The sequence below is a fragment of the Neolamprologus brichardi genome, chromosome 2 (genome assembly GCF_056152115.1).
Source record: "Neolamprologus brichardi isolate AB-2024 chromosome 2, ASM5615211v1, whole genome shotgun sequence".
Taxonomy (NCBI): domain Eukaryota; kingdom Metazoa; phylum Chordata; class Actinopteri; order Cichliformes; family Cichlidae; genus Neolamprologus; species Neolamprologus brichardi.
The window spans coordinates 1,415,001-1,438,224 of record NC_142105.1 but is presented as its reverse complement, the minus strand read 5'-3'; the positions used below and the strand labels follow the sequence as shown (position 1 = coordinate 1,438,224).

General features: G+C 41.9%; 1 protein-coding gene and 1 long non-coding RNA gene across 5 annotated transcripts in view; one reads left to right on the top strand and one right to left on the bottom strand.

Annotated features, from left to right (window-relative positions):
* The window catches only part of csnk1a1 (casein kinase 1, alpha 1), a 28,553-nt gene extending 19,615 nt beyond the window's left edge, over positions 1-8,938 (top strand). For 2 of the 4 annotated variants that reach the window (XM_006803671.3, XM_006803674.3), the window contains 6 exons: positions 2,965-3,104; positions 3,343-3,421; positions 3,648-3,722; positions 3,985-4,091; positions 4,383-4,531; positions 7,770-8,938. In XM_006803671.3, coding sequence (XP_006803734.1) covers positions 2,965-3,104; positions 3,343-3,421; positions 3,648-3,722; positions 3,985-4,091; positions 4,383-4,531; positions 7,770-7,777 — 558 coding nt within the window. In that variant the 3' untranslated portion in view covers positions 7,778-8,938. Of the gene's footprint in view, positions 1-2,964; positions 3,105-3,342; positions 3,422-3,647; positions 3,723-3,984; positions 4,092-4,382; positions 4,537-7,769 lie in introns of those variants that run through there. The other 2 variants (XM_006803673.3, XM_087845779.1) reach the window with 2 other exon arrangements.
* An 8,631-nt stretch (positions 8,939-17,569) lies between these two features.
* The window catches only part of LOC102792123 (uncharacterized), a 6,052-nt gene continuing 397 nt past the window's right edge, over positions 17,570-23,224 (bottom strand). The window contains exons 2-3 of the long non-coding RNA XR_437397.2: positions 22,788-22,850; positions 17,570-18,852 (exon numbers count right to left, since the gene is read on the bottom strand). This is a non-coding gene — a long non-coding RNA (uncharacterized LOC102792123). The remainder of the gene's footprint in view (positions 18,853-22,787; positions 22,851-23,224) is intronic.

The following is a 23,224-nucleotide window of genomic DNA, read 5'->3' as shown; positions in this document are numbered from 1 at the left end:
AATTCACGGTTCGGTTCGATATTTTGGTGTCACGGTTCGCTATTTTTTCGATACAAAAAATATTCATGCCTTTTTAATTTGTCATTTATTAAAATTATAAATATATATTTTAACTCAAAAGTAGTTTTTAAATTTAATGTTGCTGAAACAACAAAGTAATAAAAAATAAATCTATCTGATGGAGGAATCACTCATCTTTGGAAAAGAGTTTATTACAGAGAAATGTCTCTTTCCAAAATAAAAGCTCTACTATACTCTTCTTCTGGGCTATATTCTCAGCAGCATATTAAACATATCAGGTCCCCATAAGGAGAATCATGTGCTAACGGCTGTCTAAATGACTCGGGTAAAGTTTGTAGCATGCGTGCTTGTTGTTTTTGTCTGCTTCCACTTGTCTTTGCACTAGGATGATGTCGGAGTAAATGTGCAGTCATATTCGTTGTGTTCCCACTAGTGCTGTCAGCGTTAATCTCGTTGAAATGACGTTAACGCCACAACACGGCAAATCTCCATTAACGAGCTACCACGGATCGCCCCGTAACGAGCTAACTGCGCTAACGCACTAGTTCCCACCAATGTAATTGAGCATTGCGTGGCACATCCAACATACTATTTTACTTTAGTCCATGACGCGCTTACCTTCAGGGTCATATGTCACATGAAAACCAAAATAGTTCCAAACGCCAGATCTGAATGAGGGTGGGGGAGGTTCAATTTGCCATGTTGCAACGAGCTTAGCTTCTGTCTTGCTAGCTTGCGCTGCGCTCAGTGGATCTGCGTTCGACTACTCCGCCTAGGCTGCACTGTCGAGCGCAGATCCACTGAGCTCTCAACACAGACAGCACCGTCAGAAGGAAAGTTGATGAAATAAATTAAAAATGTTGTATTGTTCGATACATATGCGTACCGAACCGAAAGCACTGTATCGAACGGTTCAATATCGATACGAGTATCGTTGCACCCCTAACGATTACATATTGCAATTTCTAAAATGGAGAATGGGCAGAAGTCCGATTACTTTTAAGTAACAAGTAAGATTACTCTTGCAAAAAAGTAATTAGATTACAGTTACTTTCCCGTAAGCACACCGCATTACTAAACCGTCGTGATTTTACTTGTGAGTGTGTCTCATGACAAAGACGTAAGCGCGTGTGACGTGTGCAGTTCAACAATGGATAATCCAGAGTGCGAGAGAGTACGACCATGCAGCGTTTAAAGCGTGGACGCACCGACAGTACTTTGAGTTTGATTCTGTAAAAACTGACAAACATCTGCATGGGAAGAAATGAAACTTCAAATCTGAGCGAGCACCGAGCACGCCGGTTGTCAAAAAACGATTTCCGGTATTTCCGTGTGTTTACTTATATTGGTAAATAGACTTTACTGAACAGGATTTACAAAGACGTTACATATAAAATTGCCTGTTTTTTAAGTATCTTTACAAATCTTGTGTTATTGTACCGACATTATAATCGATCCGGTCCTTTTTGGCCACTTAAAATATGTTTACAACATAACTGTTGTATTGGTTGCGGGGTTTTTTCTGCTGCCCTCTTGGCCAGATTACTCTTAAAGAAGACAGTTTTAATGTCAACTGGATTATTTTTAATTTATGAAGGAAATATAAAAGTCACTGCTAAAAACTGATTGCAGTTTCTACCTTGTGACAGGAATGTTGTCTGCGGCTCAGTATGACGTGATATCGTCATAAAGTTATAAGATTAAAACAAGTTTAATTAAATGTTATGATTATGCAGAAAAAAACTGGGCTCAAAGGTCTGTTGCTTTATTACATATTCAGGTTGTGTATCATGTTTTTAAAAAGTAATAAAGTAACTAATTTTGAAAAATAATCAGTGAAGTAATGGGATTACTGATTACATCTTCAAGAAAGTAATCGGTAACTAATTACTTCTGTTAAGTAACATGACCAACACTAATGGAGATTAATGAGCAGTTTGTTTTTTCATATTTATTATTGCTCATTTAATAAGACTGGATACTCTTTATCCAGTTACTTACCTGGTTACTTAATCAATGGAATACCAGATTATTACAGTAATCAGTGGCAGCTGTAATTCAGTGTGTGCAGTCATCTGTACAGCACAGTGGACATTCTGTGTTTCAGCCAGTAACGTTGGTAAAATTTGGTAATAGTGTGAATGCAGAAGCCTGCATGAGATTATGTCCATCATGCAATGCCATGTGGAAAGTTTCTAGCTTTAGTTTTAAACATGACAGTGATTTCAAACACACTTTGAGGTAAAGGCATATCTGATAGGGGGGTGCCCCCAAAATAAAACAGTGGAACTGTGAACCCAGGCCGCATTATTATTGAAGCCAGGTGGTGTCGTATTGAGAGAGTGGAACAAAAGACGGCTCGCCTCCAAATGAAGCTCGGCCAGTCGTCCCAGAAGGCAACTTTAAATATCACCAAAAGGTTTAGGCTGTGTTGAAGATTAAGGGTGCTCACTACCAAATACACTTTGAAGCTTGTTAACTTGTTTTTTTGTTTTGTTGTTTTGTATGTCCATGTATTAGTTGCATGTGTCAATAAATCACTGCACCCATTTACGCAACAAAGAACAAATGTAGCTTTTCCAGACTTTTGCACAGTGCTGTAAATGCAAACTAGAGAATCAGTAGTCGAGGAATAGATCGATTATCAAAATGGCTTTTTACAGTCATTTAAAAGACATTTCACCTGAGACTAGTGTCAGTTCATAATAATAATAATAGATGTTACAGAGTAAGAGTGCAGTGCCCCCACCCTCCAAGCACACTCCGCTGAGCAGCTTATATGAACCCGTACGCTTCTGCATATCGACACATCACAAGGTTACGTTCATCGTTGAGTAATGTTAGCGTTTGTTTTACAGAAGGACAAAAAGGATGATTTTAATGAAAGAACTCTTTGTTCGTCGGTAACCGACAACTAACTAGTCTTCTGTCCCTCTCCATCAGTTGTTCCTTATTGACTTTGGTTTGGCAAAGAAGTACAGAGACAACCGAACACGACAACACATCCCATACAGAGAAGACAAGAACCTGACTGGCACGGCACGCTATGCTTCCATCAACGCGCACCTGGGCATTGAGCAGAGGTCTGTGCAAACATCTGATAGACAAAGGACGTTATAGCTTCCTTTTTTCCAACCGTGTTAAAAATCAAGCTAATTTTAAAAAAATAGGCTTTTTTCTGGTTTACGTTGTATCTTTCTCTTCATGATACTGCCACAGCAACAATTTCTAAGAGAACGAAAAATAATGAATATTTTGACAGTGTCAGGGAAACACTAATGCACTCGTTGTGTACTCAATGAACACTTTTGTTGTCTTCAGTCGCCGTGATGATATGGAGTCACTAGGCTACGTGCTGATGTACTTCAACAGAACCAGTCTGCCATGGCAGGGATTAAAGGTATGTCGCTGCCTTTGACACACAGCAGGCAAACACAGTAGTTTTGTTTGTGCTGGACGTGTGGTAGACAGAAACTAAAGACGCAGCACACCATGATGTGGTATCGCTCACTAGCATGAGTTAACTTCTCTCTGGCTCAGACTCAGTGAGTGCACCTGTAGCCTGAGTGCATTTAGTGTAACAGTGGGTTGTGGCGTAAACATGCTGTTTGTACTTTTGTGTTCAGGCTGCCACAAAGAAGCAGAAGTATGAAAAGATTTCAGAAAAGAAGATGTCCACCCCAGTTGAGGTCCTCTGTAAGGTAAAAACACTTTGAGACCTACATGTTCAGCGTGTCCACAGAGAGAGAAACCTAAATAGACTGTACAAGGATGCCAGAGCTAGCAAAATGAACACTTTGAATTTGACATGTAACATTAGTCGGGCCAATAAAGCCTTTTGTCAAATAAAGTCAAATAAAAATGGCCTTTTCTTGCAGTTATGTCACGTTCACATCTTACAGGCTTAAACAGGCACCATGATCAAAGCAGTGCACACTCAGTTGTATGAATGCATATTTCCAGGGTTTCCCAGCAGAATTTGCCATGTATCTAAACTACTGCCGTGGCTTGCGCTTTGAGGAGGCTCCAGACTACATGTATCTGCGCCAGCTGTTTCGCATCCTCTTCAGGTGAACACACGCGTCCCACTCTCTGTACATGGCTGTCAGCTTTGAGCTAAATGCAGTTTCCAGTAGTTAACCCCAAACACGTGCTTTTACTACACTGTCATTGCTGATCCATTAGCTAATCTTTTGTATGCAATTGCAAACTTTTAGTACAGACTGATTTGTACAGACTGATTTGTATGCTTTTGAATAAACTAAAGTGTTTCCCATCTTATTTCTGTTTCTTTCCTACAAAATTATTTTAAACTGTTCAATGTTAACGTTGGTATATTATTTCTGTGTGTGTGTTTTAAGGACTCTGAACCACCAGTATGACTACACATTTGACTGGACCATGCTGAAACAGAAAGCCGCTCAGCAGGGGGCCTCCTCCGGGGGCCAGGGCCAGCAGGCACAAACCCCCACAGGCAAGCAAACTGACAAACCCAAGCCTAACATGAAAGGTTAGTAGCAAACAGCCAAGTGACGTTTTTTACAGGCGCCAATAGCTCATATAATCATTCAGCATCATATTCAGGACTTTTAGATTCTGGGTTTATTTTGTTTGTTTGTTTTATTGTTTTGTTTTATTATTAGAATCCCCTATTCCATACCCCAGTGCCCCTGGAGAACAAACAAGCACCAAATTGGAAATGTACAGCAAAAAGGATATTGTTGCTGAAATAAAGTCAAGCCACATTATAAGCCTGAGGCCCAATAATATTAATGATAATATTAATGATAATATTAATAATAATGATAATAATAATAGTGGAAAAGAGAGAAAGATTTAATTAGAAGCAAAGACGTCCTTGGGGAATTTGACTACTAACTTTGCTGTCATGCTATTCTGTCCTTTTTGGGGGTTGGACTACAGGCTTTCTCTGCTGTCGCAATGTTTTAATACTGACCAACTATCATTCTTGATTCTTCTGCAGTCACTAACATTTCCTATCCAAACTTGAAAATGCTGAACATGTTGTCTCCCTTGCTGTTCCATGATTGAGATGGTCACCACTGTATGGCAATGGCAGCTGTAGACTGCTGCTGCGTTTGTGTATAAAAACATTTTTGTACACATTTGACAAATTGAATAACATCAACAAATAGCAACATATCAGGAATTTCAAAAGTGGCTGCATCAGATGTTTTTGATGCAGCGCCCTGTTTAACAGGGATTTCTCTGCTTCTTCTATCTACATAAAGGAACACACGTGTACATATGTATACACAGATGTGTGTGTACGTGTGTGTACTGTTTGAATGTCAGACTTGACATCATTCCAAAGTTGTATGTATTTATTTACTGATATTAGGCTATAAATTGTGCCCAATACTGACTGTAAATTATGTGCCTTTTGTCTTTAATTTCTTCTAAACCCAAATCACTCAAATGCATCATTGTGACAACAGCATCACGTGGCCCAGTTTGCATTAGAACCCATTTTGGCCCCACCAGACTTGGGCTGTGATAGTCTTGCTGTAGCAGCACACATATGAGCACTAGCATGTTCTTTGTGTCTTTTGTTGCTCCGTAGTGAAAAATGGCTTTGAGAATAAGACCAGTCTAGGAGGCTCGCATCATTTAATATCTATCAAGTGATCAGCGTGTTCGACTGTTGATCTTGTGCACAACGTTTTGCACACCATAATCTACATGTTATAGGTGGTTGCAGTCACCAGAGGGCAGTGTCAAAAACAACTGCTCTCATGCAGTGCTGTTTGTGATGCTAGTTTAGCTTGTGCTACAGAGAAGACCTGGACAGAGTCATCAGGCTATTGCACAGCCATGTGCCCTGTTCCTGCAGGCACAGGAAGAACATGCAAACTCCACACAGCCAGTCTGAACAGCCACATGCAGTTTGTTGCAACAAAGTGGTACATGTATGCCAGCACATAGAGAGTACTGACATACCTGTGTCTGTCTGTGGATGACTGATGGTTTGCTGTTTACATGTTGTGGTTCAGGTGAGATGCAATATGTCACCATTTAAAGTAGTTTAGTTTACAGCATGGTTCGATGTAGCATTGGCACGCACATGTTGTGCATGTGCACTACCGTCAAGTTTTAGAGCACCCCCGTTTTAGGACGCTGGTTTAGCTCAGCAGGCGACCACGTGCCACACGGCTGAGAGCGGCCGGCCCGGGTTCGAGTCCGACCCACAGCCCTTTCTGCCCCCGCTTTCCTGTCCTTTCTTCACTAAATAAAAAGCTAAATAAAATATATATATATATTGTTTGGTTTGGTTTTTTTTAAAGAGCAACCCCAAATTTTTGGTTATTTATTGCAAGTCGTTCAAGTCCAGTGAAGAACTTGAAACGGTACAAAGGAAAGTGGTGAACTGCCAGAGGTTTAAAAAAAGGTAAGGTTGCCTGATACTGGAAATTTCAGAATTATTCAAAAAGGCCTTTTTCAGGGAACAATTGTTAACAATTTAAAGCTTCTCTGCATCAATGGAGGATCAAGCCTTGAAAGCTGGTGCTACTAATTCCTACATGAACCTAGTTACTCAGAACCTCCTCAGGAAGAACAAGATGGTGAGCTTGGAAACACGGAGCGTCCGACAGTCTCCAGACTTGAACCCCATCCATTTACAAACTCATAACAGAAAGAAAGAAATGTTCAGAAAAAAACAAACATTTAAATAAAAAAGCACAATGGTGCTTCTTTTTTCTACTCGGTGTTTACAGTGTCTCTGACACACTCGAGCAAACAACAAATACAAAGATTAAATAAAGTCTGTTAAAATTCAAAATGTCTCTTCCAGCTGTCATTAAAGGAAACAAACTCAGATGTAATGTTAAGTCTTTTGTGTGATTTGATGCATCTCAAATAAATATCTGTATTAATACTGAAACAGGGAAAGAAGGTAAAATTTTCCCTCCAAACAAAACGTCTAAATTCTAAATGCACAAGTCCGTCCGTGCGTGATTACATGGCTCCGCCCATCAGAAAGTCTGTGGCTGCGTCAGTATCGCCTGTCGTCTTTTATTGGACTGACAATTGTCGGTTGGAAAATGTTTACATATCACCCAACTTTAGTCTATAAATAGATTCCATGATTTCTTTGTTAACTCCAGTTTCTTTCATTAAACTGCATCATTTTCAATAAAAACTGGAAACATTGTGGTGTTCTAAAACTGTGATTGGTAGTGCACATCAGTGAGCTCAAAGTGCTGCTAAATATCCTACATTAAATGTAGCTGTAGTGTGAATGATGGTAATGCTACATGTAGGTAGAATTCCTGGGTTTTGTAGTTATTTTGGTAAACATTTGTTCACAAATGGTGATCTTGGAATTCCACAGACCTTAATGCGAGCTTAAACATGCTCGTGTTACCTGTGCAGTCTCACACTAGTTGAGGAGTGATGTTGTTTCAGTAACTCTAGTTTGAAATGAAACAGCAGGTAGCTTGATGGACTTTTCTGGGGAATCCCAAACGGTCGATGCTGTTCATCCGGGCGTTTTCAGAGTTACTCACCTGGATGACTCAGCATGCAACAACAGGGAACCTTCTAGGGAACTAGCGTCGTAGGACCCTGATACACCTGTGTTTGACACCTGTGTGCTGGTTGTAGTTCTTTGCTGCTGACCTTTGCTTTCACTGCGCTACATGCTTACCTCGCTGGTGTGGGTGTTCAGTTTGTCCATCTCTGTGCTCCTGAACAACCGTGGTAATGATGCTTCTGTCTGTCTCCAGGTTTTTGAGGGGTCTGCTCTGAGCAGAGCTCCTGAAGTGTTGGTGACCAGGACTAATAAGTCTCCCTTCCTGGATAAGCGACAAACAAGAAAGTCTTTCCTTCCATCATAACTGTCTATGTAATGGAAATATATAGATTTACACACACCTTTGTCAGTTGTGTTATCTATATATTCATATATGTGTATATATAATAAACCCTCCACTCTGGAAGATTTTTTTTTTTTTTTTTTTTTTGGTTTTTTTTTTTTTTTTAGGATGTGGAGGCTGTAGCCCCCCCTCCCCCAACACACATACCCTTCCCCATCCATCCTTCTGTCTCTGTTCTCTCAGTGTTGACTTTGTTTCTTTGGAAACTGAAGTTGAGATCAACTGACCATTTTTGTTTTTCCTCCCAGTAGAAACATCTCAAAGCATCTCTTCTCTTCCCATTCAGTTACTTCACTCCCTCCTTTTACCAAATGTTAAACATGTAAACCTAAAACCTGTTCTCCCTTTTGTTTCTTATATAATTGAATGACACACCCCTGGATGTTATTTACTAAAAAAAAATCAAATGTTGATTTTTTTTTTCTTCTGGTTTTCTTTGTTTCCTATGGTGATTAGGAGTTTGCCTGTTAATAAGCAGTGGATGGCAGTCAATGGTAGAATGATACTCTGGCTCTCTCCCTCTCTAGAGCTCTGAATGATAAATCTGTTGTTAAATCTTCTCCATAAATGCCAATAAAAATATTACATAACTCAGAGCAAGCACAAGTTCTTATCAGCCACCTTCACATGAAACTGTGTAGAAAGCACCAGCCAGGCATGATATGTGAGCGTGCATCTGTTGCTTGGTTTGTTTTCCCCAGCAGGCAGCACCATAAAGAAATCATGTTCACCTGAATATTTGGGATATTCACGTGGTATTTAAATCCCTTCTGCTGTTCTTTAGTATACAAACGAGAATTTTTAATTTCCTGTTTTGTTTTTTTCCTTTGTCCCTTTTTTCGGGCTTTAGGTTCAGTGTGCTGCATCATGAGACCAAACTGTTTAAAGCACTGTCTCAAGATTGAGTCCAAGTTATCACACGTATACCAGTCGTTTGTTAGGTGTATAAAGAACACTGGGAAACAGTTTTTCTTGCTCAGAGATGTCCTTTATTATAAAGATTCAGTGATTATAAAATATATGGTTGTCTTTGATTATTTTTTCTTCTTTTTTGTTTCCAACAGTGGAAAAAGCTTCTCGTCATCATTGAGTCTTATACACTGTACACAGATTAGCACTGTAGCCTCGTACCCAGCATTCGACCAAACAACTTATTTCTGAATAAATGTTGAGACGCTTTTGGGTTTTGTTTTGTTTGTTTTATTTTTTTGTTTTTGTTTTGTTTTGAAGAATGATTTAGATCAGAGACTGGATGACCTGCACAGGTTGAAACTGGGTATATTTAAAGGCATGTCTCACCCTGTCGTGCTGTTAATATAGAAACTATTCATTTATTAACAGTAATATTTAAGTCCAACCTGACTACATCAAACTAAACTGATCATCTGTGCCTCACCTTGCTATTGTTAGCATGTAACTCTGGAAAAACCAGCCTTGTTCTTGGGAACTGGAATGTGACCTGTACAGAAACACAGTGACCTAAACTGACACTTGTGATGCCGAGCACGAATTATAGTTCATGTTGAGGATGGAAACACTCGCACCGAGATGGACCCTGAATACAGATCAAACTAATGTGAATGTTGGACACTAACCTGATGGCAAAGCAACAGTTTGCACAACACACGGTGCTCCGTAGTTTGTGTTATATGAGCTGTTGCACACTGTTCAAAACCAGGCAGGAACACCGGCACAAATGATGTGCAAGTTTGCATATTTGTATCATTTAGTTTCCACTAAATGTTTGGATGTGTGAGATCCTTCTGCAGCTGTTGGGTCGACTTGATGTCTGTTTGGGGTCCAGCTGAAACAAAACAACAGATAACAACACAACTCTGCAGCAAACATTTCTGAACACCAACCATAACACGGCAGTACAAACATGAACTTCTGCACAATCGGCACCAAATATGTGGAATCCTGGTGACAGAACAGATCCATAAATACAGACGTGTCTGCATCCTTTGCTCCAGACGTTATACAGAGGTTGTGTTTTACAGGCGACCTCCATCAGCCCCCAACAGTCAGACAAGCTTAGTTTCTAATGAGCCGTTAATCCTGGAGAGCACTCAGCAGGTAACTCCAGGACGATGGACAAAGTATAAACACATGAGTGGACGTCCCAGCAACAGTCTGTCCCTGTGTTGGTGTTTTGGCTGTTTTTGTAACACAATTTGAAACTCGTGACTTAACCTGGAAATCACTGATATTTTACACAGTGGGTGTGTGTGTAGTGTACTGCACACCCACAGCTGTCCTGAAGTAGGTTCGACATACCAACACAATGTTTATTTGAACTCCAAACCTTAATAAGTGAAACTAAATCTGACCAAAATGTAACCGAAGAATCGTGAAAAGCTGAAGTGACTGCTGAGCTTCTGTTGGTGACGAGGTCATTTGTCAGCTCTAATTATGCTCCTGGAACAACATCAGTTATGTTTGTTATGGGGCTGAAACGGCACCAATACAGCAGAAGATGTAACGTATTATTTTTAACAACATCAAGAGTCAGTTACTGGAACTGTTTGGTTTTACCTTCACGGTGAGCATCTTTTTCCAGTTGCATCAAAAACACTTTGTGGGCCTTTTCTAAGAAGAATGTACAACAAACTGAGTTTAAGAGCAAACTCTTGGTTTCCTGTATGTTCATCGTGTGTGTGCACGAGGAAGAGAGATGTCATCGATGGAGCCTGATATGCTTCGTGATGGCAACAGGTAAGGAACAGAGCGTCCGTTGCACTCGTGTGGACCGCGGAGTAAGGAAAGTTATTCATGTAGGGATCTTGAACTTTGATCGAATGAAGCTAAATTCTACTTTTACTTTTGATTTTAAATCAAATGATTCATCTGTAACCCAACAGGACAAAATATAAAAGGCGTGAAGTGTGGAGAAACACGTCAGACACATTATTGTGTAAAATGCTTAAAGACAGGACTTTGAGTGTTTCTACTGTAAGCATTAATATTTTGATCTAATATCAGCCATCGCTGATAGATGACAGCCACCGTTTCACCGCTAACTCTCCTGTAATCCTCGGGTCTCGTTCACCTCGTTCAATTTTTAGCATCCAAAAAATAATTTAAAAAAAGTTAAAGTTTTTTTGGCTTCATATTTCATGAGCATAAACTTTTTATATGTTTTCAATAAGCTGTACACGTTTTGTATACATCGGCGTTCCTCTGGGGTCGAGTTGTTTTAGCTGTGGAAAGCACGTCTGTGACCTTGAATCTTTACACCTGTGTGTGCAATGTTGGTCCTTTCAAGCTGACACATGAAAGAGGGAAACGTTCCCGTGAGAACTTGGATACTTCCTGCCGTGTGGCTCGCGAGTTGTTCACATCCAAGTATTGAAGTGTGTGACCTAGTATACTCTCACCTGCTCAGTCAGACCTGATATTTGTCATGCGGCGGTGGGCGGCCATCGTGTGGGACAAAGACAAACGGCCCTGTGGATTGTAACACTGGAGAATTAGCAGTGGGACAATCCACAGGCAGGAAACGTGGCAGGAGCCAAGTTTGTCCCACCAGAAACTATTCTAAGACTAGCATGACCCGTGCACACTGCAAGCATGCACACACTGCACATCCTGTGTGCTGTAGTGCAGACAAACTTGACTGCTGGACAAGAACTTCATGTCCTGACTATTTAACTGATGCCCATATTTAAATATGCCCAATATTTTTTTTTTAAAGAAGAAAGGTGAGTGAAAGCGATGCTGCGGCGCTACAGCAGAGGGTCTAGATCAGGACATTCAGCAGGATTCATTCTGAAGGGTGGATGTGCAAAGGAAGGATTTTGAAGATGCACTGAATCTAAAATTGAAGCTTTGACCTGGTGGTGGTGCTAGAGAAAAGGTTATGTCATCACCAAAAACCAGTAGGGTTCATCTACTTGTGGTCAAATGTTGTTCATTGTCATTTGTGTCTTCAATGCACCTATACACACATCCCACAGACCACTTTTCACACGGACCAGTAGGGCAGGGGAGCAGGCAGATCTTCCACCCTGTCTGAGGCTGGGTTTGGGATGCACCAATCCATCCACACTTCAGGGGGTGGACATGTGTCTTTGTGCAGTTTCTGTGGGGGAGCCTGGATCTGGGGCTCGTTGAGCTTTGGTTACTCTGGGACATTGTTATTAAGAGCGGAGAGGATCTCCCTCCCTGCCACTCCCCACTGGTCGTTGCTTCTGGTACTTATGTGGCTTCAGGGTACCTGACTAGGCCCACGTGGACATGTGTGTTTCCTGGACACGCGTTTAAGGCTTTGCAAAAGAGCAAGAGGGATGTCACATCTGTGCACGAACACACATTTATAAAAGAGAAAAGTAGCCGAGTCGTGAAGCTGAACTTAATCAATTGTGTGTAAATTATCACCATTTATTCAGGTTTGAATGTAGAGATTTGTCAAAAACTGTCTGATCGAAGTTCATGTGCGTGCAGATGTAATTCCTTAAAAGCCAAATCTCTGCAGAAACTTGTGGATCGTATCGGACGCACTCGTATCACTTTTGAGGCAAATTTCTCAGCTTAGCTTCTGAATGATCGTTAATAATTTTACATCCTCGTTAAGTTCGACTGTGGATACTGTAGCTCCTGTGGAAACAACCAGGTTTGTCTTCAGCTCTGTAGCCAGGCTGACAAACAGTCAGAGCTCTGCTGAGCCAAACATCCCTTTAACGTTAACTAGTAACGACTTCATGAATAACATTTGAACCATTAGAGAAAAAATTACCAATAATCATCCCACAGATGTAATATTATCTACAGCTATTCTTAGTACCATTGATGTTAAGTTAGACTCTTTTTCTCCAATCGATCTTTCTGAGTTAACTTCAATAATTACTTCCTCCAAACCATCAACGTGTCTTTTAGACCCCATTCCTACAAAACTGCTCAAAGAAGTCCTGCCATTGATTAATGCTTCAGTCTCTAATAATCAGCTTCATAGCACAACATGCCTCATTCATCCAAACACCAGCTAACACTCACACACATTCACACTCTGATGGACGGAGAGAAACTGGGCTCAGTATCTGGCCCAAGGACACAGACTGGGGGAGCCAGGGATCGAACCACCAACCTTCTGATCAGTGGATGGCCTGCTCCACCTCAGACTGGAATTCATAAACTGGAAAAAAGATACCAGTCTAGCTGGTTGAGGAGGTTCTTTGATGTCTAAACGAGCAATTAAACAAGTAACGTGTTCATATTCAGCTGGTGTGCACACTAATATTCACTTTGAGTGATGTGTTGATCTGTACATGTACAACACAATGCAACATGGAGGGAAACAGTTGTTGTTGTTGTTGTGTTTATGAGCACAGACAGAACAGACACAGAGAAAATTCATAAACTGAATCATTATTTTATTTTGTTACTAACTGAACTTCATTATCTGTATCACACACTTGACTACACGCAGGAACTGCAGGTGCAGGAAATGGTTAAACTCACTGCAGCATACTGAACATTCAGTGCTAACATGCAGCGTGTTAGAGGCGGGGCTGAGGTGAACATGGTGTCATCATCCGTGTGTGCTTACTGTAATAATTCATTTTGAGATATTGATGTATATAAATGGTGTTTTTATTTTAAATTAAATTAATTACTTCAGTAATGTTTAAATGAATAAAATAATGTAAAAATGAATTTATTAATGCATATTTTATGGTGCAGTTCATTACTGAAGCACAAGCATCTTTAATTTGGTGCACATGGCTCTCCTCCTCCATATCCTGCTGCCATGTGCACAGACACTCCTGTTTGAACAGTGTTAGTGATGTGCAGCTCGGGTTCAGGTCAGGCTGTTCCACCCAATCACGCCCCTCCACATCTCACCGTTGTTGAGTGTTGAAGTCTCCCAGCAGGAGGCCCCAGGTGAAGCGCCCTTGAGGACCCCACCCAGGGACTCCAAGACAGCCGGGTATTCTGAAACTGTCGTTGCTGCATAAGCAGCAATGATGGTGACGTCCCACTCGACCTGAAGGTGCAGGGAACAAACCAGCGAGTCTTCTTCTGGCCTCTGACAGTGGACTCATCTCTGTGCTTGTCCTGCTCGACCTCAGTGCAGCGTTCGATACTGTCGACCATAATATCCTATTAGAGCGATTAGAACATGCTGTAGGTATTACAGGTAATGTGCTGCAGTGGTTTGTATCATATCTATCTAAGAGACTCCAATTTGTGCATGTAAATGGAGAGTCCTCTTCACACACTGAGGTTAATTATGGCTGAAGGAAAAATTCCCTTTTAACAGGAAGAAGCGTCTGACAGAAGCAGCCATCGGCACCTCCTCCACCTCCTCCACCTCCCCCCTGCTCTCATTGGTCCCAGGTGAGATCTGCACTGTTGTCTGTGTACTTCTTCATGATGTGATTTGTGCTAAACTTTGCACCAGCACCCCTGAGGAGAACCAGTGCTTGGTAGAGACGTGGTCGGTGTGTTTTTAACCACCGTGTTGCCCGTGAATCAAAACCAGTGCAGGAGAAATCTGCTCTCTCTTTCTAGTCCCTGTCAGGACTCTTGCTGCAGCATTTTGGATTAGCTGAAGGCTTTTCAGGGAGTTTTTAGGACTTCCTGATAATAATGAATTACAGTCGTCCAGCCTGGAAGTAGAGATGGACTGATCCGATATTATGTATCAGTATCGGTCCGATACTGACCTAAATTACTGGATCGGATATCGGAGAGAAATAAAAAATGTAATCCGATCCATTAAATATAAAAAAAAAAACACCTCACAAAACTTGCGACATGGCGTAACTCGGCTCATAACCGTAGCACGTCGGAGCAGTGTGATCACGTGATAGAGCGGCTGTGTGTGTTTGTAGCCTAGCTAGCAAACATTTCATCTCCGAGGAAGTTTTCCCAGAGAGAAGTAAAGCAAGTGTTTAAGTTCATCTCTGAATGTTTGTAAAGCATTCCCACGTTAAGCTTAACAACCGATATATGGAGCGACTGCCTCTCTCTCTCTCTCTCTCTCTCTCTCTCTCCTACTTCAATCATAAACTGATCAATGATCAGCTGATCGTCTCTCTTCTTTGTTTTTGTCTCACTTCTCACCAGAAAGAGGAAACCAGCGGCTGAACAACAGCAGCACGTTTAAGCTTGATCAGCTGTTGTTAGAATTTATTTAATATTATTTCTACACCAGGATCTTTTTCTACAGCTGACGTAACTGTGCAGGGGCGGATCTAGCAAAGTTTAGCCAGGGGGGCCGATAGGGCATGAACAGGGAAAAGGGGGCACAAAGACATACTTTTCTTTCTTATTCTCATTTAAAATGTCGAGCTTTTAATTATTTAATAATTATCTGAATCTTACACCCAAAGTTTTAATTTTATGTAAAATATATAGAAGTCCATTACTGTATATAGTAACTGTTAAGTCTAATATACCCTAGTAAGCTGTAGTACTTTTTCCTTTGGGAAGATACCATCTGTGAATTCTGCAGTTCTGTTGAAGAAAGATGTTGAATCTATTTAATTATTCTTGAAAAATAATTTATTTCTGTGCATTTTTTTCCCCCTGCATCAAATTAAAGTTGATTACATCGATTAAGCATCATGAGGTGGAGGGTGGTTCCCTATTTTCTTTTGCTGGAATTTGCAACCCTATTAGTTAGGTTGCTTAATATTTCTGCTAAGTACTCTTTAAAATACCAGAATAGGGAGGATGGAGCAGGTTTAAGTTTATTAGATTGATCAGTGTTGCTGATCTATGAAATATTTTGGGTGCAGTGTGTTTTTTTTTTACATACAGGTATAACAGAATAGCTTTAGTGTTGTTGTTGTTTTTTAACTTGAGTATGAACTTATACAAAAAGCAGCAAGATATTAAAAAACAGTTTTATTGATTAAAACACACTATATCGGATTCATATCGGTATCGGCAGATATCCAAATTTATGATATCGGTATCGGACATAAAAAAGTGGTATCGTGCCATCTCTACTTGGAAGTAATAAATGCGTGAACTAGTTTTTTAGCGTCACTCTGAGACAGGATATTTCTAACTTTAGAGATGTTGCACAAAAAGAAATCAGTCCTACATGTGATGATGGGTGGCCAGGTGTGTGTGTGACAGCGGTGTGCTAAGACTGTGACACACCAGCACTAACAGAACAACCTTTAATGTTCTGGGCGGTCACGTAGATGAAAGTGCATCTTTGTGTTTGCTTTGCAAAGCACAATTAAAAATACATTTTCTGAAAACAAAATGTAAACAGGAGCCAGGACCTGTGCGCACACTTGGGACCCTCAGCGATAACGACAGCTTTTAACCTTCAGCCCCCACGTTCGGTGCATTACATGAGAGCTGCTGTAATTAATGGAAACACGAAGTCTGCTGTGCCAGAAAATCCTGAAGGATTATATTCAGTCATCAGTTTCAAACGTATCAGCGAGTGTCCTGGTGATCGAGGTCCTGACATGACTCAGTGAAGAAGAGTGCCCCACGATTCCTCCACAGAGACGTGAAACACTTAACGCCTCATTTATATTCTTGCTGCTGAGATATCAGGTTTAGGGGGCAAAGACTTTCTCACAGGTTTGTCCAGTGTTTGTTTTAATAAATAAAAAGGAGAGACGACAAAGAGACGAGGCCAGTGACGTCATCGTCCCGCCTCAGCTGACTTCTTTTGCTCATTTTGAAAGTTCAGGCTTAATTACTCGGTGCTTCTGCAGACGTCAGCGTGGCCGAGGAGGCCGCTGAGCAGAGGCACGTGTGCAGACTGTGTGCAGCACAGAGACATATGTGTCAGGATTGCAGCTGTGTATAATCCACAGGAGTAAACTCACATGGCAAAGAGCTGGGATTAAATGTGTGTGTGTACTTCCTCCCACTGAACTGAAGCAGAGCAGTTGAAGTGTATTAGCTTCATTTTCTACATTTCTTTTCTTTGCTAAATGAACTTTGTTTACATGACTGAAATAAATTAACAAACAACAACATTTGAATGCACACATCCTGAACAAATACTCAGTTTATTAAGCTCAGGAATCGGATCATTGTGAGCTTTCTGTGCACACAAACATCTGGAACGCAGGAACATTCACCTTAAACACGCATGGACGAATCGCCTGACACGCACAGATCACGCCGCGTGCCCACGTGGCGTTTGGGGACAAATTCGCACAGATCCACAAACGTGAGCTGCTTCCCAGTTCCACTGTAAAACTGGGACATCTGGGCTTCCAGTGTGTACCTGTGTTTTCCCCACAAATAAAACAAAGATAGAAAGCGTGTCACAGTCACAGTTTAAATCACCTGCTGTTACGTGCTGGACAGACAGAGGCTACAACAAGTCACCATGGATCATCCTCTGGAGCATATCTGACCTAATCTCTGTATATTTTCAATGTATATTTAATCTGTGTAAAATTAATCTTACTGTTCTTTAATAACTGCAGGCTCATATTAATAATCGCGAACATGTTCCTGCAGGTTCTCATACATCTCACTGTGTGCAGGCTGGTCTGTATCTATGAGCTGGGAGAGCTGTGCTGTTTATTACAGAAAAGAAAGAAAGAAACGTACACACACAAAAGAAGTTAATGGGTGGGTGGGGGGGGGGGTTCCTGTCACCCACCCCTGGACAGCAGTAATAGGTCGCCCCATGCGGCTTGTGGTGAAGAAACATGGGTGGACACTGTGCTGTGTGGCTGCTCCACCACGAGGGGAACAACATGTTTGTGTGGATGTGACTCCGTCATGTTTGGATCAGGTCACATCTGTGGTTCTTCCTGCTGCAGCCTAATGTTTGATCACGTTCAGCTTTATTACCATTTATGTGCTCATATGTACAGTTAGTAGAGGTGGGAATCACCACACATCCCACGATACGATATTATTGCAATTTTTAAAAATATTTTGCGATATTCAGATTCTGTACATAAAGGTAAACTTTATCAATATTCATTTATCTAATATCAAAGTCTCACACTCAGTCTTTCTCTCATTTCAGTTTGATTGTTGACAAACTGAACGGTTTGTATTACAGTCTAGTCCAACTTAACTGAATCAACCATCTGGTACAATTATAGCTATTCTGAACTATGCAGTTTATGAAAACTATGCAGCCCCTTCAGCAACTGAAGAATTTGAAAGTCAATTAAAACAAAATATAATTTTACATTAAATAAAAAAGTTTTAAACTTAATTAAAATAAAACATGTCTTAAATTAAAATAAGTAAACTGTCATGTTTATTAAACACATTTGGACAGTGAAGGAATGTCAGGATTCTTGCTCAGAAAAAGGATCAACATGCTCTGAAGTCAGAGCACAAAAACCTTTTTGTAACAAAATATCGATTTCTGCTGTCCCTGTATCCATACATTATTAGCAAACAAAATATCACCATGCTACACAGCATCCATTTTCCCCACCCCTAACAGTTTGTTACTTATTCATGAACACAGGTGATGTAAGTCTGTATTCGTTGCTGCTCATATTCAGCAGTTTGCAGGTGCTGTGCTTGTATTTGTTTATATTTTCTGTTACTGCTTTTTCTTCACATTTATATGGAAACATGTTTCATTTACTACACTGGAAAAACCTTTGTGTTGACATCATTAACACTGTAAACCCACAGTCTCCACACTGCGCCTCCATCAGAGCCGCTCTGTGTGCAGCTCACACGCTCGCTCCGTGCAGGGAGGAGTTCTTTCCCGTGGTCGTTCCCACGGTCCAGACACGAGTAGTTTAGGTTAGTTCGGTGTTTCTAAACTGGCCACATGTCAGACAGTTTGATCTTCCTGTGTTGGTGCTGCAGTATCAGCAGCCTGTCGGGGTTTATCCCGTCTCTCACCTCGCAGCAGCTGGGATAGGTGACAGGATCCACATGACCTTGAACCGGATGGCCACTGATGTCTGTGACGAGCAGCTTTACACACATTTTTAAACTTCCTGTACTTTGTGTCCTTTAATACCTGTTTAAGGAAGTAAGAAGCACAGCAGACATCAACAGTTGGAACAGTCACGAGGATTTTTTCTTTATTGTTTCTGAACAGACGAACAGAAGTTCTGCAGCACAGCTGGGATCACGACACAGACACAACAACGCTTCATGTTTAGGATGAAACCTTTTTAAATAAAATTTAAAACCAGTTATTCTTCCACCTTCACTTAACGACGTGTGACACAGTAAATAACATTACAGCCGCTCCTCACTTTGGTTTCTCTTGTGTTTAAAAAATACATGAATTCAAAAGTCAGTCAGTGCAAACAATCAGTTTTATTAAACAGTTAAAGCTTAAAGGATTGCTGATAAGCCCCACCCCCAAGAACAGTATTTCCAGGAATCCCCCTTTCTGATAGGTCAAGGGATTCCTGGGAAAACTGGACCCCAGGAGAGAGGAGAAGAGGAAGGTGCAATTTGTTCTCAGCTTGTTTCCAATTTCGTTTGTCCTTGAAATGGGACAAACAGCATTGTTATAACTGGAATAGTTAGAAATTTAATTTAATAGTCCAGTCACCTAAAATCCACAACCGAGCCTGCAGCTGCCTCCTTTCACAGGATCCAGGATTTTTTCCTATAGTCTGTGGAGACCTGCTGCTGGACCACGTGTCCTGGTGGTGGATATGTTTAAACTGGTATTTGCGCCCTCCGTCCCGAGCTACAGTGCTTCATCTCAGACTACCAACTGACCAGAGATGCAGCACTGCACCATGGGCCGCAGGGATGGAGGTGGACTGGAGGAAAACAGGAAGTTTAGATATAAAAGAGTGGAACACATCATATAAACGAATCACACTTTCACGATGTGTGTGTGTGTGTGTGTGTGTGCGTGTGCGTGCGTGCGTGTGCGTGCGTGCGTGCGTGTGTGTGTGTGTGTGTGCGTGTGTGTGTGTGTGTGTGTGTGTGTGTGTGTGTGTGAACAGCGACTGACATGAAGTGCAGAGTTGAAACATTTTTGCAGGAATAATCAAACAGAGATGATCTGATTGCTCAGCCTGCACCGGTGTGCTGCGCTGGTGCAGCTGCTGTGTGCAGACACAAACATCGTCTCAGGTTTCAGAGTTTTGTGCACCTGAAACACGTGAACGACTTCTGCAACACACACGAGTAGAAACAGAAAATGCCCTTTACAGCAAGGAGGACGTCAAACTTTGTGCTGTGGCCTGGTCCACGTTACCGTCTGTGACATGGGAACATGTGGTTGCTGTTTGGGCCAGTCTGCTCATCTCTCCCACAGTTTCCAGTTTGGATGAGCTAAAATCTCCTGAAGGCTCGGGATGGACCAGCACGTTACTCCGGATCCATCTGAGAGAACTACTAAGCAAAGATTATTCTTTCTGAAAAATGAAAACAGACGCTCCGAGCTGTTCATCCATCAAAGGTGCAGCAGCCTGAGACACTTCAGGCAGCGGGAGAAGCCGAGGCCGTTTTCCAGAAATCTTCTGACTCCGCTCAGCTGGAAACTCCCAGCCTGACCATATAAGGCAAGTCTCTTATTTTGAGGATCATGGAAAATGGGATCACTGCTTTGGATAAACATTCCCTCTTCCAGTCTGCGATCGCTCCCACTGATAGTATGTGACCCCCCCCCCCCCCTTCAGCAGCAACATTCCCTTTTCTAGTCACACCAGTCAAAGACTTAAAAGGCAGCACAGAGAGGAGGTCTTTATCTCGCTCCGTCCTGCTCCGTGCGTTGGGCTCAGCACGACCATATTAAGAAGAAAAGCTGCTGCTGCCTCACAGACACTGTGAGAGAGGCCACGGTCCCACAGTGGCTCATATCTGAAGATATGGATTCACATCAAAACAACGTCGCAAAGACATTTTTCCACGCGCGGTTTGTGTGTCTCACATGATCTATGAAGCCGATGTTCTGTCCTGGGGGGTTTCTAATAGAAAGGAGAGGAAACCAAACCTGTGCAGCTCCCACGATTCAAATATATTTTGGTGCACTTTGCATTTAAAGAAATAAAGTTTCTCCTGATAAACTGAACGTTTCCTCTTGTGGGGAGGAGCGATGCTGTTTGTCATTTATCAGATGTGTAACTGCAGTTTGCTACAAAAGCCCAAAAATATCTGAATATAACAGCATGATAATAACATCTTTACACCAGTGTGAACTAATCACTACATGTTAATAAAGTAATCAGTGACGGTTTAGCTGCTGCGAGTGGGAATCTGTGTGTGTGTGTGTGTGTGTGTGTGTGTGTGTGTGTGTGTGTGCGCGCGCATGTGTGTGTGGTGTGTGTGTGTGTTTAGACAGAGTGTGATAACAGTCAGAGCCGTGTCTTATGCTAAGACAAACATTGCCAAATATGGTCTTCTTTCTCTTTCCCTCGGCTCCCTAAATCACACACAGGAAGCCCCCCCCTCCATCTATCACATCCTAACTCCAGTGCCCCCCCCCCCCTCTCCATCTATCACATCCTTACTCCAGTGCCCCCCCCCCTCTCCATCTATCACATCCTTACTCCAGTGCCCCCCCCCCCTCTCCATCTATCACATCCTTACTCCAGTGCCCCCCCCCCTCTCACACTGACAGGTGACACCTATGTTTGTGGGATTCATCTTCTTTCAAATAAAAGCTCCAGCACAGCCTCATGGATCCAATAAAAAGGTAAACAAAGTCACACAGTCTGCAACAGCAGCAGGAGCATGAAAGCAGCTTAAATCATCATCACTACCAAAGATGGTCATGAGCATGTGAGCAGGCCGACTGGATCCTGATCAGCTGACTGCTCCCGTTAACAGTGTGGCCTCTAATTAGGGAAGAATCAGGGAAAAGCAAACATGTGAAGGAGTCGTCGTTTCTTCAGCCTCTCAGGCTCCAAACACTGAACGAGAAGAAACAACAAAACCACCAAATATCAGCTGAAAACATCGTCGGACGTTCAACACTGTAAATATCTACAAGTATTTAATCTCAACGTTTGTGTGGGATCTGCAGGCTGAGTTAAATGATCCCACTGACTTTGAAATTCCTGTTTTGTGTGCAGGCAGGAGAAGACGTGACAGCAGCCGATGCAGCGCCACGGACACTGAGGCGTCCACGCTGCCACTCGAGGAGCTGAGAACACTTTTTACAGATCAGGATCAAAAGACTTCAAGTGTGACGTTTGTGTGACGACGAATGAAGAGTGAAAGTATGAAAAGTACAAAGTGTTGCCTCACAAAGCGTCTGATAATTATGGGATGTATTGCTGCTGCAAACGGGTAACAAATGCAGAAAAGCATCAAAACTCTGTGTGACTCTGTCTTCCCACTTTGACCTTACAAGGCACACAGACCCACTCCCACACCCCCAGCATCACGAACCCCCTCGCCTTCCATGTGAAGATTGTCCTGGGAATCGCTGCTCTTTGGTCCCACAGGGAACTCGTGTGAGAGTCTGAGTGTGGACGGGGGGGTTATGTGAATGTCCTCCTAATGCTACCCTTAAGAATTTTGACTCCTTGGAAAATAAATACAGCATTTCCTCCCTCTCTCTCTCTCTCTCTCTGCCTGTTCCACTTTCTCACGTCCATCACGGACCTCACAGTCACAGCAGCAGCTCTCATGGTCTCAGCGCGCCCACCCTGCTGCTGCTGCGACTGGGCCTTACAAAGAAAACCAAACTGGTTTCCAGTCAACCGAAGTTAGTCAGTAACCTGCAATGAATAAAGTCCGTCTGCAGCTGTCAGTGTGCAGATGAAGGCTCTCCTCTGTTACAGCCCAACACTCATAAACACTCAGAGAATTCATTAAGAAGCCACGATGGAGGCTCATGAAAGAACAAAGTAACTGTGAGTGAAAGTAGAGCTTCATTAAACGCAGGAATTTTATCAAATGGATTTAATGAAACGTGTTGTTCCCGTTTGGACTTCTCCATAAACTTTATTAACTGGGAATATATGGGGATGCTCTTACCCAGGCTGTTGCTTCCACATATTCTCCTTCTCCATCTTTTCTCATTCACCATAAAGCAGTGTCCTGAGGAAAAAGGCAGAAATTAAGTGTTTTGCATTCATGAGTATTTTGTTCCTGTGACCTTTTCTTTCATCAAACTGCTTTATGCAACTACGCTTTCACCAGGATCACGAGCTTCAATCAATCAGTGATCACATCGATTAAGGTTAGAGACACCTGGCCTGTGAAAGCAAACCATCAGTGTGCACAGTCACATGTTACACAGATTAGAGGTTCCTGCTCGGTGAACAATCGCCTCAGCTTGTGTCTAATAAAAGTGGAGGAGCTTTGATTCACATGTAGAAACAGAAACGTGCAGGTTACTGTTACTGTGACGACACAGAGCTGCTGCAACACAATCATGTTGGTATAAATGCAACAATGTAACAAATAACTTC